Below are 14,846 nucleotides of genomic sequence, written 5' to 3'. Positions count from 1 at the left end.
AAAGAAAGAAAGAAAGAAAGAGGAGGAAAAAGCTGGAAGAAGAGAAAGTTCAAACCGCCTGGATTTATTTTCTGCAGAAGGATCAACCAAAGGAGGAGGAAAGGATGAGAACACAGACGGAATAACAGAAGAAAACAGTTTGCTTTGTCTGCAAGTACAGAAAAAAGGAAGAAACTAGGAATAAGAAAAGGAGGGACTGAGTGAAGGATGCACTTTCCTCAGTTTTAGGTCCAGATTAAGAGAAAAGGAAAGAAGAAGAAGAAGAAGAAGGAATATCAGCTTCAGCTTCTGGAGGTTTAAATAAATGATCTCAGACAGCCGGAAAAGTTCGACCACAGAAATGAGTCAGAAGTGAAGAAGTAAAGAGAAATATCTGGAGACGGTTTGTGAATCAGACAAACAGAGAAAAGGATGAACCACGAGGAACAACAGGAGTGAAAACAAAGAGTAGAAACAACAAGAAGCCGGATTAATCAGACTGTAATCAACCTGAGAGCCGATGGAGCGTCTCCTGCTGCTGCTGCTGCCCGTCCTCGTCCTGCAGGCCGCCGGCTTGGCTCCGGCCCGGCTGGAGCGCTGGGTCCGCTCGGGCCTCCAGTCGCTGCAGTGGGACCAGCTGGACCGGTGCCTCCGCGCGTCCTCGCTGTCCGAGTCCGAGTGCCGGCGACTCGCCCACCTGCCGCCGTCGGCCGTCGCCGTCTACGTGTCGGAGCCTCGAGCGGCCGCAGGTAGGAACCGGACAGGTGTTCAAACCAGTGTCCTGGTCGGAAAAAAGACCAAAGACCTGATAAGTAATGACTAAATTAAATTAAGGTTAGAAAGAAAACAGGCAAAAGTCTTCAAAATAAAACAGCAATAAACATATTAAATTTCACATATTTATTATTTTGATAAACAACAAACAAAAGTGTATTTATTTTCTGCTGCTTTATTTTTATATTTATTTATTTATTATTACATTTATTTGACTGTTTTAGTTTCTTTGCACGATCAATAATTAATCAGTTATCCAGAACATGATCAATAAAACTCATTTTGCAGGTTAATTACAGGACGAACCTTCACTGAGCAGCAAATAAACTCGTTCACATCCCGTTTAACAGCTAATTATTGGCTCTACCAGTTATTATAGTTAATTATTCTGCACAATCTGTTCTGTTTTTTCACTTTTTCTAATTAAAGATCTGCTGCCAAATACAAACAAGGTTCTGGAAAAGTGTTCTTCTTTTTTTTTTTCTTTTTAGTTAAAGTGCAGTTTAACAAAATCCTAAAAGTCTTTAATAATTTCATCAGAATGTAGATATCATGAACAGAAATTTGATTTAAAAGTGATCCAGTTTAATAAAAAGCCGTTCTGGTAGTATTTCTGTGTATTTTGATGCCGAAGCGTTTGTACTTTTACTTCTATCAGAGTATTTCTACTCTGTGGGACTTAAGGTAAAAGCTGTAAACGTGAATTAAATCAGCAAATAAAACACAAACTGTGTGTTTAAAGCATTTTTAAATAGAAATCACTCAGAATTTACAACATAATGAAGCCTTTGTGTTTCTAAATATCGTCTCCTACAGATACTAAACTGTCCCTGTCGGTAAAATCACAATTAATCAACAGTTATCGTCTGTGGTGACGTTTAATACGACTGAGTCCTGAACAGTAAACGGATTTTAATCTGTATTAGTTCAGGTGATGAGTGAAAGGAAATAAATCATCCTGAAAACACCGCCTGTGAGTGTTTTTACGTTTATTATTACCAAACATGTCTTATAATAACTAATGTATTTTATATCATACCTCCTGAAGCAAAGGTTTCGTGCAGCCACAGCAGACGGTTTGACGCCAAACTGGCTCAAAACTCGTCCAAAATGTGATAAAATCTAAAAGTAATCACTAAAAATACTGAAGAATAAATCACAAATCTACCAGAAATGATTCAGAAATCGTCTAAAAGTACCAAAACTTGCCTAAAATTGACTTGAAAAACTCAAAAAGCTGTTTAAAATGACTTTAAACTCATCCAGAATCACAAAAATTCTGTCAAACGTGAGTCAAAGTGGGTCCAAAGTGACAGAACCTTCTCCAGCTACACAGAGTGTATATGGTTGGTTGACTGATGGTCGACCAACACCTGGTTCTGATGCTACTTGTGGTCTGAAATCACCTGAGAATCCTGAACCCGTCCTCAGTCTCTGTCTCGGTCGGTCCGAACCCTGCAGGTCCGTCAGATAAAGTCGTCTCCATCCTGCCCGACTCCTCCGGCGGCTCTCTGGGTCCGAAGACTCGGGGAGGTTTCGGCGTCGGTCCGGTTCTGAACGGAGGCGAAGCCACAGCCCACCGACACCAGCAGCTTCTGTCCGGGTCCACGGCCCACGATGCCGTTCTGGTTCTGGACCCGAGTCCCGGGGAGAACTTCGGACACCCGGTGGTTCTGTTCTACGTGGACGTGAACGTGACCAAGAAGAGGTGCTCCCACCTGGACGGCATCTACCTGGGTGAGTCAGCATCACTCAGTTAGTCCAACACAGAAACCAAAATGAGTTTTAAGCTGTTTGACATGAATTCAAATGTGTCCAAAGCAACAGAACTTCTCCAAAATTATGTAAAAATATGTCAAACTAATTCAGAATGTGTCCAAAGTGACTGAAACCTCTAAAAAAGTACCTAAAACGAGTCCAAAACAACTCAGAATTTGTCCAACACCGGGTCAAAATGAGTTAGAAGTTGTTTAAAATGACTGAAAATGTGTCCAACACGACTTAAAATCTGCCAGAAATGATTAAAACGTTCTTCTAAATGACTCTAAACTCGTCCCTCTTGACTTGATTTGTCCAAAATGTGTCCAGAATTACTCAAACGTTTTCCAAAAATACTGAAAAATCGACTAAAACGTGACTCGAAACGTGTCCAGAAATGTTAAAAATGTGTCCAAAACAACTTAAAGCTCGGCCTCAGTGGATCAGGACTTCACTGAAACCATTCATTCCTTTAAATCTACTGGAAGCGGGTTCTGCAGACGACTCGGAGACCATTTCGGTGAAACATCAGCGTTTCTAAAAGCGGCGCAAACGGCAGCGTTGCCGTGGATTGAAGGTTAAGAGGCAGCGTCCCGTGAAGGTAGCGTGTGGCGAAGTGCAGGTTCTGGGCCTCCTGCTGTGACCGAGGTGAGGCGGCCAGATGTTCAGGTGAACTCCAACACACACCTGTGAATTATTCATGGACGCTGCTCCGGACCCCTGCTGGGTTCTGGAGATGGATTTGCACCGGCGTCTCGGAGAGAAAACTTTCTTTAGACCTCATTTAACCCGACGAGGGCAGGAAGCAGGAGAGGAGACGGACGAACCCGAAGAAGAGGATGAAGGTCAGTGGAGCAGAAACCAGTCAGTTAACCCTTTCAACCCGGTCGTCAACGTTCTCAACTTCGTTTTTCAAAAACAACACGAGTCATATGTGACGTGTGTTTTTGTCAATAAATGAACCAAATCGAACCTGAACATCGAGGCATTTCATCCAAACGTCCTTATTCTGTGAGTCTTACTTCGATCCTGTAACAGAAAATAAACAGATGAATTATAATTCTGAGATTCTTTCCTGTTTTAATGTAAATGTGACTTCGTTTTAACCTTCGTGCAGAAGGATGAACCGTGAGGAGAAACAGCTAATTTTCCAAAATAACAGCTCAAATTGACAAAAAGTTTTTCAGAACACCTCGTAATTTGGTCAAAAAGTCTTGAAACTTGTCCAACGTGACTTGAAACGTGACTAAACTTGTCCAAAATGACCTGAAACCTGTCCTGAATAAAATGTTGTCCAACAGCAACTCCAAAAGTGGCCGACTTGACTCAAAATCTGTTTAAAACGACTTGAAGCTTGGCCTAATTGACTCAAAACTTGTCCGACATGATTTAAAACTTGTGCAACATCTATCAAAGCCTGTCCAAAACAACTCCATACTCATCAATAGAAACAGCGTCCACAACAACTTGAAATTTGGCCTAAATGACTCAAAACTTGTCCAGCTTCACTCCTATTGATCCAAAATGACAAAATGTGTCCAAAACAACTGGAAACTTGTCCAACATGACTCAGAACTTGTACAATATGACTTGAGACTTGTCCATCGTGACTTGAAACTCTTCCTAAATGGCTCCTGTTTCCATGGAGCTGCAGGACTTTGGTTTGAACTCGTGTCTTCGTGTCTCCAGGTGACGAGTGTCTGACTCTGGCTCTGAAGGGTCGCTGTCAGAACCAGCTGAAGCGTCGCCAAGCGGCGCCGGAGAGGCTCATGGGTAACGGCCGGCTGGGGGGCGGGGCTCTTCGCGGTGGCTCCGTCGGCGCCGGCGGCCGTCTGGTGGAGCGGACCATCGGAGGGCTCTGCGAGGTCCACTTCCTCCCCCTGGTGGTCGGAGTCGGAGACGGCAACCGGACGCAGAGGCTCAGATGTGTCGGTAGGTTAAAGCCACCGCTTCAGCTCCAACGTCTTCCTTCTTCTTCTGTTGTCTTCACTCAGGACGTTTGGCTGTCAGTGTGTTCCTGCTCGGTTCACGACGGTCTATCAGCTACTGTCAGAAATCTGTTTGTGTCCACAGATACTGGACCGGGACTCTTGTGTACTGCAACACCCCGAGTCTCCCGTTCCCTGATAATCAGAATCAGAAACTGATCCCTGACAGGAAGTCGAGACGAGACTCAAAACATGAAACCAAAATTACAAAAGTTTGTTAAAAAGAACGACTCAAAACGTGTCCAACATACTTAGAACTTGTCAAAAATGACCAAATCTGTCCAAAACATCTAGAAATTTTGCCAGAAAACTCAAAACATAAGGTGAAACCTCTCCAAAACGACTTTAACGTTGCTTCACATGACTCAGGAGGACTTGTCTAAAATGAGACTTAAAATCACCGGAAAGTGACGCAAATGGACCAAAAACAGTGACGATAAATGACCAGAGTGACGGAAAACAGCCGCAACTAATTATGTGAGATGTAAAACGTGACAAAGACGCGTTAACTGAGACACAAAACGGTCAAACAGCAACACAAACAACTAAAAGTGAAGATTAAATGATTACAAAGACAACTGACTAATTAATTAATCTGCATTTTTGAGGTTGCAGCTTCGTCAACATGATATTTTCTGGTTTCTTTCCTCTACGACTGAACATCTTTGGACAAAACAAGACTGATCCACATTTTCTACCATTGTCTGACATTCTGGAGAACAAACAGCTGATTGATTCATCCGGAACATCAGCTGTTTGGCCTCTGAAATGTCAAATACCGGTGAAGCATGTGGATCAGTGTTTCCTCAAAGGTCTTGTTTTGTCCAAAGATGTTCGGTTTACCGTTGTAGAGGAGGAAAGAAGGAATCTGCAGAGGATCTACTTTGACTTAGTTGACTTTAAACTAGCCTAAATGGCTCAGGATGTGCAAAATGACTCAAAACGTATCCAACGTGACATGAAACATGACTAAATTTGTCCAAAACAACCTGAAACCTGTCCAAAATAAAATGTGTCCAACAGCAACTGAAACCTTGGCCAAGTTGACTTGAAATTTGTCCAAAATAAAAAAAATATATATAATACAAAATGACTCAGAATGTGTTTAAAACGACTTGAAGCTTGGCCTAATTGACTTGAAACTTGTCCAACATGACTTAAAACTTGTGCAACATCTCTCAAAACCTGTCTAAAACAACTCAATACTCATCAAAAATGGTCGTAAAAAGCATCCACAACAACTTGATACTTGGCCTAAATGACTCAAAACTTGTCCAACATGACCTAAAAAAAACTGTGTCCAAAACGACTTGAAACTTGGTCTAATTGACGCGAAACTTGTCCAGCATGACTCAGAACATGTCTAACATACTGAATATTTCTCCAAGACAACTCGAAACTCATCATAAATGATTAAAAAAGAACCCAAACACACTTGAAACTTGGCCGAAGTGACTCCAAACTTATCCAGCTTCACTCACATTCGTCCAAAATGACAAAAATGTGTCCAAGGCGACTCTAACCGACTCAGGACCTGTAAAAAATGACTCAGAACATGACCGTAAAAGACTCGCAACTCGGATCATTTAAAAAATGACAGAAAATTGTCCAAAACAACTCGACGCTTGTCCAACATGACTCAGAACTTGTACAATACGACTTGCGACTTGTCCAAAGTGACAAAAACGTGTCCAAAACGACTTGAAATTAAAAAATTACTCAAACTGATGAATCGAATATCAACATACTTTGCAATCATTTTACATTGATCCACTTTTTTTTCTCACATTTTAGAGCCCAAATCATGAATCTTAAAAATAATCAACAGATGAAAACAATCGTTAGTTTCAGCCCAAAACGAAGTCGCAGATTTTCTTGCCGAAAAACTAAATTAAAGGACAGAAGAGTAAATTACTGAGCGGGAGAATAAAGACATGAAAGCAGCCCAGAGTGCCGGAGAGCCTTCCTGCATTATATTCCATTTTATTTCGACTCAACCCCTCAATCTTGTGCTTCCTTCTCATAAACGGAGACACGCCACGCTTGTGTTTGGGGTGTTATCCGGGGATTTTCTGTGTTTGCTTCAACATTTTTCCCAGCGTTTGTTCTCACGAGCTGCAGGTAGCTTCAGGTGTGGGTGGTCTGAGGTCACATGACAACAGTCCTGCCTCTCAGTCCAGGAGCCTCAGGTTCACCATTAAACATCCATGAAGATGTGGTTGGACGCCATCAAATGCAGCAGAAATGCGTTGAACTGTTGAATGTTAATGATGCCACTAATGATTGACTGTCTCCATTTACTGTTGGCTGCAATGTCTTCTTAATGCAGAAAACCACCAACATCCTTCACTCAAACTCACATAACCACGTTTTAAATTAATTGATCCACTGTTTTCTTGAAATAAGACTTTTAAAAAATTGAGTTTTCTCCATATTTTTAGGAACGAAATGTTGTATAAATTGTCCAAATTGATTCGAAACTTGTTCAGAATTACTCAAAATGTTTTAAAATTACATTTTTTTTGTCCATCATGACAAAAAAATTGTCCAATAAGACAAAAGTGTTTCTTTTTTTCTAAAATAGACTGAAAATTGGCTGAAATGTCTCCAAATCTGTTCACTGCGCTAAAACAAAATGACAAAACTGTGTCCAAAATGATGCAAAAATGTGCAAAGTGGACTCTGGAAATGAGGTTTTATCTCATTAAGTATCTTCACGTTATGATGCTGCCACCACCGTGCCTTACAGCGGGGACGGCGTGTCTGGCAGTGCACACACCAGCTGTGCATTGACACAGTGTATGTTAGCATGCTAACATGCTAACAGGATACGTGTTTCCTTCGCAGTGTGCAGAAGCACTGATGTCTTTTCTCTTTACGAACCCACAGATCACGCAGAGTTTGCCAGGTGTCCTCAGCCGCTGCCCATCAGCTCTCCCAGTTTGCCCGTTTCGAGCTGTGAACTGAACAAAAACACCCGCCGCTGCCACCAGCAGCCTCTGGCCACCCACCTGTCCTGCCGCCTTTACCAGACCTGCGACCACGCCGTGCTCATCTCAGGTCGGACCTTGTTTTATACCAAATGCCACCGAAATTGCACCGAAACACATAGAACAGACACTGACTGAGCTTTATCGGGCATGTTTGGATGTCTTTAGTTTGGATCTCTACTGACTGTTGGCTGAAATGTTTTCTAAATGCAGTAAAACCACCAAAACCTGCCCGAAATTATTCAAAAAAAACGCTGCTAAAACATGTCCATGACTCGGAAATGGTCCAAAATGACAAAACTGTGTCCAGAATGACTCAAAAATGTACATAACAGATTCTGTTAATGAGGTTAAATATGAAATGTGCCGACACCATGATGCTGCCACCGCCGTGCTTCACAGTGTTTGTGTGCATGCAGGCGGCTGGCAGCAGCAGATGACGTTCCAGCGTCACGTCCAGAACCTGCAGAGGTTCTACAAGATGCTCCGGAACAACGGTTTCCACAAAGACCACATCAAGACCTTCTTCGCCAGCAATGGGCAGCTTCCGGGTAGGTCGCCGTGGCAACCCTCACCCAAACAGCAGCAGTGGCCACGTGAATAGAAATCAGTGGGATTTCCTGTTCGGGGTTTAAGAGAAGCAGATCTGAACTGAATGTCTCCTCCCCCCACAGATGACGTCGAGGGCGTGTACTCGGCGACGGAGAAAGCGGTGATCCGTAACCACGTGTCGTACGTCTGCAGGAAGCAGCACTGCGCCGACACGCTGGTTCTGTACCTGAACTCGCCGACGCGTAACGACGGCACCATGCTGCTGTGGGACGCCAACCTCAACGGCATCGTAAGAACAACCAGGAACCACCTCGTTCACTTCTCTCAGGTTTTACCTCACTGTCGGCTCATTTGAAACTCCAACGTGAAGTCCTGCACCTCAGCAACCATGAAGGAGTGTCCACAGGTGGTACCAGCTGTAGGAAGTGGAGGCGCAACATAGTCTCAACTGTTTACATCTGTACAACATGTACAGACTCAGTGTTTCACTCTGCATGACAAAATGAAAAAGGTGACAAAACTACCCCAGAGAGACCTGAAATCTGTCTAACATGATAATAATAATAAAAACACGTAACCATAACGACAGCCAGCACCGTTCAACTTGACAAAAACCAGTCCAATGTCACCATAACCAGTCCAGTGTCACCAAAACCAGTCCAGTGTCACCAAAACCTGTTTCTCAGGCTCAGAGCTGATGAAGCCTCTTGGGTGAGAGGTGTAATGTCTTCAAGGAACTCAAGCAGGTCCAGCTGCTACCATTAAACTACCAGAATAACTTTTCAATACATTTTCTTACATGCATGATCTTCTTGTTTTGCCCCGTTGGTTAATATATTTTCAATTAGCTAAATCACTAATGGGACGTAGTTGACTAACCGGTAATTCCTATGACACCCCTATGTATAAAAACGTGTTTTGTGTTCTGCTGTAAATCTTCAGGATATTCCACTGTTTTATTTTACGCACATGAACAGACCGGTGCCTTCACCCAGACCTCCCTCTGAAACCCGTCTTGATGTCACTGAAGCTAACGTCTATTTCGTTCTCTGCTCAGGCCGATCTGAAGGAGCGCTACTCCGTCAACGAGCTGCTGGCCGACCTCGCCGGCTGCAGGGCGACTCGCGTCCTGCTGTTCGTGGACCAGAGCTACAGCGGCGTTCTGTCCAAGAGGCTGCGTGGCTCCCAGAAACACCTCAACGTGGTTCTGATCCAGAGCCCGGCCCGGCAGAGCCACGCCCACCAGACCCAGAGGCCGAGTCCGGGCTGGGAGGACGGCAGCTGGGCCTTCATCAGCCCCGCCACCTGCCTGCTGGACCACCTGGGCAAGGTACCTGCTCACCTGGTTTTATTTTCCCAAACTCGTTCCTAATCACATCTTCCACCAAAGAGGATTCAAACTGACTAAAATCTGTACAATGTGACATAAACAACTTTATAAAATTACCCCAAAACGGTTTAAATGTTCTAAAATGTGTCCACTGTGACAACAAATGGCTCAAACAAAATGGTCCAGTTAGAGACAAAATGTGTCCAAAATGACTTAAAGTTTATCCAAGATGAGAAAAAGTTACTAAAGTTTAAAAAATACAAAAAATAGTTCAGAAGTTCATGTCTGCAAATGTGTCCAATGTTAAAAAAGCTCATCTAAAACGACTCAGCAGTGGTCCAATGGACAAACAATTTACATCCACTTGTAGAAACCATGTTTATCGTGTCAGACGTGAGCCTCCAGAGAAGGTGAGGCCTTTAACCCCAAGAACACCAAACCTACCATCAGGCATGGAGGTGGCAGCATCATGCTCTGGTTCTGTTCTGCTGCCAGTGGACCTGGAGCTTTACACAAAGTCAGTGGACCAATGAAGAAGGAGGATCACCTCCACGTTGTTCAGGAGAACCTGAAACCATCAGCAGAAGGTTGATCTTGGACACAGGTGGATGATCCAACCAGACAATGAGCCCAAACACATCAAAGTGGTGAAGAAATGGTTCCATCAGGCTGGGATGAAGGTTCTAGACTGGTCTCCCCAAAGTCCTGACTGGAACCATCCAGAACCTGTGAGTCAGAAAGCCTATAAATAAATCTATGAACGAACCAAAATGTAAGATCGTTTTATTTGCGGGACACAGATTCATGTGTCGGCGTTCTGGGAGTCGTTGGAAACTCCAGCCTGACATGATGAACGTGGTCTTCATCGTGGACGTACTTGTTCAAGTCTGTACGTCCACAATTCCTTAGAAATTGTCGACTATGATGTTGTTCCAAACGGGTCCAGAGTGTCTTAGAACTGATCCAGTATGTTGTTGTTGCTGGTCCTGCTCACCTGAACCCTGTATCTGAACCAGGGCGCTGCGATGTCCCGCCTCCTGGAGCCGTGGGCCGGCCTGCTGAACGTGACGCTGGCGGGCGCTCCCTGCAACGCCACGCCGCCGCTGACGGACGGCGAGCTGCGGCGCGAGTACCAGGGCTGCCAGAACCTGCCGACGGCCCTGTGGCACCAGAAGCACCGGCCGAGGACCGACTGAGGCGGAGGCGCGCACAGACACACACCGGCAACACAAACCCTGTGTGCTCGGTGTTGCCGGCGGACGCTGGTGTGTGTTTTATGTCCTAACTCTGAACTTAGACTGTAACCATGGCGATGACATCCCAGCGGGGGTGTCCTGAACACCATGTGACCATTGTGTGCGTGTCGTGAGTGTGTGTTTGTGAGTTCAGCGAGAGGACAGTCGCTCTCAGAGACTCACACCGGGTCAGTGTGTGTGTGTCTGTGTGTGTTACCGTGTGTGTTGTGGTGTGTGTTTGTGCCGCATCTCCGGGGCACTTTAACATTTCAGATCCAATCATCTGTCTCTATTTTTGTCTTTACAACAGCTTCCTCGTCCACCTTCTCTCTTCTCGCTGCCTCCGTCTTTTTCTCTGCGTCTCCTCTGTCTGTCTTTGTTTCTGCTTCCCTCGTTTTATGACTCACAACGTCAGAAAAACAAAAAAATTCTCAAAAATGACTCAGTTGTTGTCCAATGTCGCAACAGCTTGTACAAAGAAACGCACAAATGTTCCAGTAGAACAAACACCTGTACAGAATTATTCAAAAATGCAAAATGATGTGACAAAAAGTCGTCCAAAATCAATTGGATGGTACAAAACGAGCTTAAAATTCTCCACCATCACTCAAAAAGTGTCCGTTATGACTAAATGTGTCCATAACAACTCAAAAATCATCGAGGACGACATAAACGACAAGAAAAAGGGTCCAAAATGAGGCAAAAGTTATCCAATATGACAAAAACATATTGACTCAAGATTCAGGAGCCAAAAGGTCTCACAGTTTGTCCAATGTGATAAAAACCTGAATGAACAAAATGACTACCGTTGTTATAAAATTCTTTCAAAACAGTGTTTATAATGTCTTAAATCCTGTCAAAAATCATGCAAAAAATGATCTTAAGTGTCTCAAAATGTGGTCAGTATCATTGAAAACTTTCCCAAATTTACTCAGAATTACTCAAAATCAAAACGTGTCCAACGTCAGCCTGTACAAAGAGACTCACACACGTTCCTGTGCGACATATACGTGAACAAAATGATTAAAAATGGATCGATGTGACAAAAAACTGTCAAAAGTGACCCCGAAATGTGTCCTAGATGACTCAGCCTTTGTCAAAAATGCCTCAAAATTCGTCCAGTGTCACAACAATCTGTTTAAAACTGATCTGGATGTGTGTTCAGGATGTCTGAAAACGTGTCCAATGTGATAAAAACGTGTCTGAAATGACTCAGAAACGGTCCAATGCGGCTACGCGTGTCCAGATGATAATGATAAAACCTGCTCACAGACGCTCCAAACATGGACCAAGGTGACCAAATGGGTCCAGAGAAAGTCCCAAAACGTCCTAAAGCCTGTCCAACGTGATCAGATCTCCAGGTCGACAGAACGAAGTAGAGTCGTGTGTGAAGCTGGAGGTTAAAGATTTAGAGGCGGTTTAACTCTGACGTGGAGGGAAAGACGGAGGACGGAGCGACTCGGGCGGGAAACCGGAGACTCGTATGATTAAGACATGAAGCACTGAGGCTGGAAATGGCTTTTTAACAAGCGCACCAGTGTGTCTGCGCTCCGACTCACCAAACGCAAACCGTAGTATCCACTAACGATGTCGTCCTCCACCGCTGCCCTGATTTCCGTCTTTTCTATCCAGTAGCCACAGCAGAAGTCGTCGTACTGACTTTACTTTAGAGATTTTGCTCGGACGCATCGACTTTTCCAGACGGGACTTGTGGGAGCAGGGGTGCGTCCGACGAGTCGGTGTGTGCGTTTTCACCGTTTGTGTAACGACCTGTACAGAGTGTGAACTGTAAGTTAGCTGAAATGTTTCTAGTTGCATGCAGCAAATCACAAACTATAGTCAATAAAGTGCTTTTAGAAACCAACAAAGTGTGTGTGATGTGTTTGTGCTGCAAAGTCTGGTTCCTGACATTCTAAAGGACAAAGAACCTGGAAGCTGATGTTCTTTAGTGCCAAAATAAAATGGATATTAACGTTCCAAAATATCAATAACCTGGATATTATCGTTCTGAAGTGTTAATAACCTGGATACCAGTGATCCAGAGCATCAATAACCTGGATGTTAATGTTCCTGAGTATCAATAGCATGAATATTATGGCTCCAAAGTACCAAGAATGTGGACATTGACATTCCAAAGTAACAAACACCTGAATATCAACGTTCCAAAAAATCAATAACCTGGATGTTAATATTCCAAAGTATCAATAACCTGGATATGAGTCTATTTAAGTATCAATAACCTGAATATTAATGGCTTAAAGTATCAATAACTTGAAGGTTAACATTCCTAAGTGTTAACAACATGGATACTAATGATCCAAAATATCCTTAACCTGGAAGTTAATGTTTCAACGTATCAATAACCTTTTTATTAAGGTCCTAAAGTATTAAAGATGTGGCTGTTGTTGTTCTAAAGTATCAATAATCTGGACATTAACCTTCATAAAGTATCAATAACCTGGAAGTCAATGTTCCAAGGTATCAATAACCTGGATATTAAGGTTCTTCAGTATTAAACATCTGACTATTATTATTCCAAAGTATCAATAACTTGGATAATAATGCTCCAAAGCATGTCTCAGATAGAAGTGATAGTTTAAACAGCGGAGCTCCTTCTCTATCCTGTCGATTCCCAGGTTTGTCCTGCAGATGATCCTCGTGGTGTCCATCTGTGTTCCTCACAGGGCCCTCAGGCTGCACATATAGTCTGACTCCAAACAATAACCTTTGGCTGGAACACTTTGAGCCCATCCAGGATGTTTTTACCAAAACAATCTGAGTAACACAATCGCTCAGCGTTTAATGAGCGGAGAGGAATCCTCAGCTCAAGCTGCTGCAGACCAGCGTCCAGCTTCTACCTTCATGTAGGAAACCGTCCACAACGTTCATCAGAGCTGGTAGCCGCCTCAGCCTTTAACTACAGTCACATCCAACAACTTTTAACACTTTAACCTCCAACATTTACCCACAGATGAATCTAAAGAGCTCTGATGCATTTAGTTTGTTGGGCTCTGACAGTGATTCAACGAGATGTGCAGACAGACACCAGAAAGTCTGTGACCAGTGAGGTCTGAGAGTTAGCCTCAACACGAAATGCTACAAGATAATTTTAGCTAGTAAATTAGCCTAGACGACATAATATTAGATGCTACAAACAGAATGTTAGATGCTACATTTGTCTATACGGGATAATATTGAATGCTATATTAGTCTAAACAATCTAATATTATATGCTACATTACTCTATACAGGATACTGTTGGATGCTACCTTAGCCTAAATGACATATTGTTAGACGCTACATTAGCCTAAACAACATGATGTTAGATGCTATGTTAGCATAAACAACATAATGTTGGATGCTATATTAGCCTAAGCAGGAAAATGTACTGTTAGTCTAGGCAAAGCTAATACATTAGCCTAAGCAATATAATGACATCTGCTATGTAGCCTTTGCAAGATGCCGTTAGCTACGACACTGGCCTAAACAAGACAACATTAGCTAAGCTAGCCAGGACTACAAGCAGTCCAATCTCCAGCTTTTATCCCTGAAAAGCTCATGTTAGACCCCTTTGTTGTCTTAGCTAGCTAGCTAATTACTGATTAAACAGAGACTTAACTTACCCATAAAAACCTGCGATAAGCTTTCAGTCGTCCATACCAGTCATACCAGTCATACCAGTCATCCACCAGCAGCATCCAGCATGTTTTGGATTCATGTGTTGATTGACGATCTGAAAATGGAATTTCAAGAAATTAATTTAAATTTCGAAGAAGTGAATCTGAATTTTGAATATGGAGCTGAATTCAGTTTCAGTCTAATAAATTAAATTTCAAAAATAATGAATTCAAACTAATTTTTTAATACAGTTATTCAAGTTTAGCAATTCAGATTAAATATTGAGATTATGTGGTACCAGTTCAGTTTCTAGTGGCACATAATTCTGCCCGACACTGACTTTTCTGGCAAACTAACCTCATCCAACTGTGGTGACGTTTAATTTCTGCCATCTTTGACAGAACTGTAAAAGAACAGTTGTTGACAGAAACATGTGTTCATGTGTGGCGGAGATGTACTCGCTGCTTAACTTAACTCAACTGAATCAGATGTTCTTAACGTTATTCAGCCCAAACCAAACTGTACAGGACGTGTCCCTCCCGACCCAACATTCATTCGATTGATTACTTTATAAATACTGAAGTTAGAATCAAGAATTGTGGATTTCAGTGACAGAAAGGGG

General features: G+C 43.0%; 1 protein-coding gene across 1 annotated transcript; it reads left to right on the top strand.

Annotated features, from left to right (window-relative positions):
* The first annotated feature begins 499 nt into the window (after positions 1-499).
* Positions 500-12,470, top strand: LOC103373874 (uncharacterized). Its single transcript, XM_008303881.1, has 8 exons — positions 500-728; positions 2,215-2,490; positions 4,201-4,443; positions 7,389-7,559; positions 7,909-8,040; positions 8,164-8,330; positions 9,099-9,371; positions 10,388-12,470. Exons 1-8 carry the CDS (start codon positions 500-502, stop codon positions 10,565-10,567), a joined length of 1,671 nt encoding a protein of 556 aa, XP_008302103.1. The 3' UTR covers positions 10,568-12,470.
* The last annotated feature ends 2,376 nt before the right edge of the window (positions 12,471-14,846 follow it).

The sequence above is a fragment of the Stegastes partitus genome, unplaced genomic scaffold (genome assembly GCF_000690725.1).
Source record: "Stegastes partitus isolate 25-593 unplaced genomic scaffold, Stegastes_partitus-1.0.2 Scaffold2089, whole genome shotgun sequence".
Lineage (NCBI taxonomy): Eukaryota > Metazoa > Chordata > Actinopteri > Pomacentridae > Stegastes > Stegastes partitus.
The sequence above is the reverse complement of the archived record's forward strand: the minus strand, read 5'-3'. Positions and strand labels throughout refer to the sequence as shown.

Excerpts from the sequence above, each read along its gene's own strand:
- LOC103373874 (XM_008303881.1), top strand. The coding sequence starts at position 500 with ATGGAGCGTCTCCTGCTGCTGCTGCTGCCCGTCCTCGTCCTGCAGGCC. Across the intron at positions 2,491-4,200 it reads CCTGGACGGCATCTACCTGG|GTGACGAGTGTCTGACTCTG; the intron begins GTGAGTCAGCAT and ends TCGTGTCTCCAG. Across the intron at positions 8,331-9,098 it reads ACGCCAACCTCAACGGCATC|GCCGATCTGAAGGAGCGCTA; the intron begins GTAAGAACAACC and ends TTCTCTGCTCAG.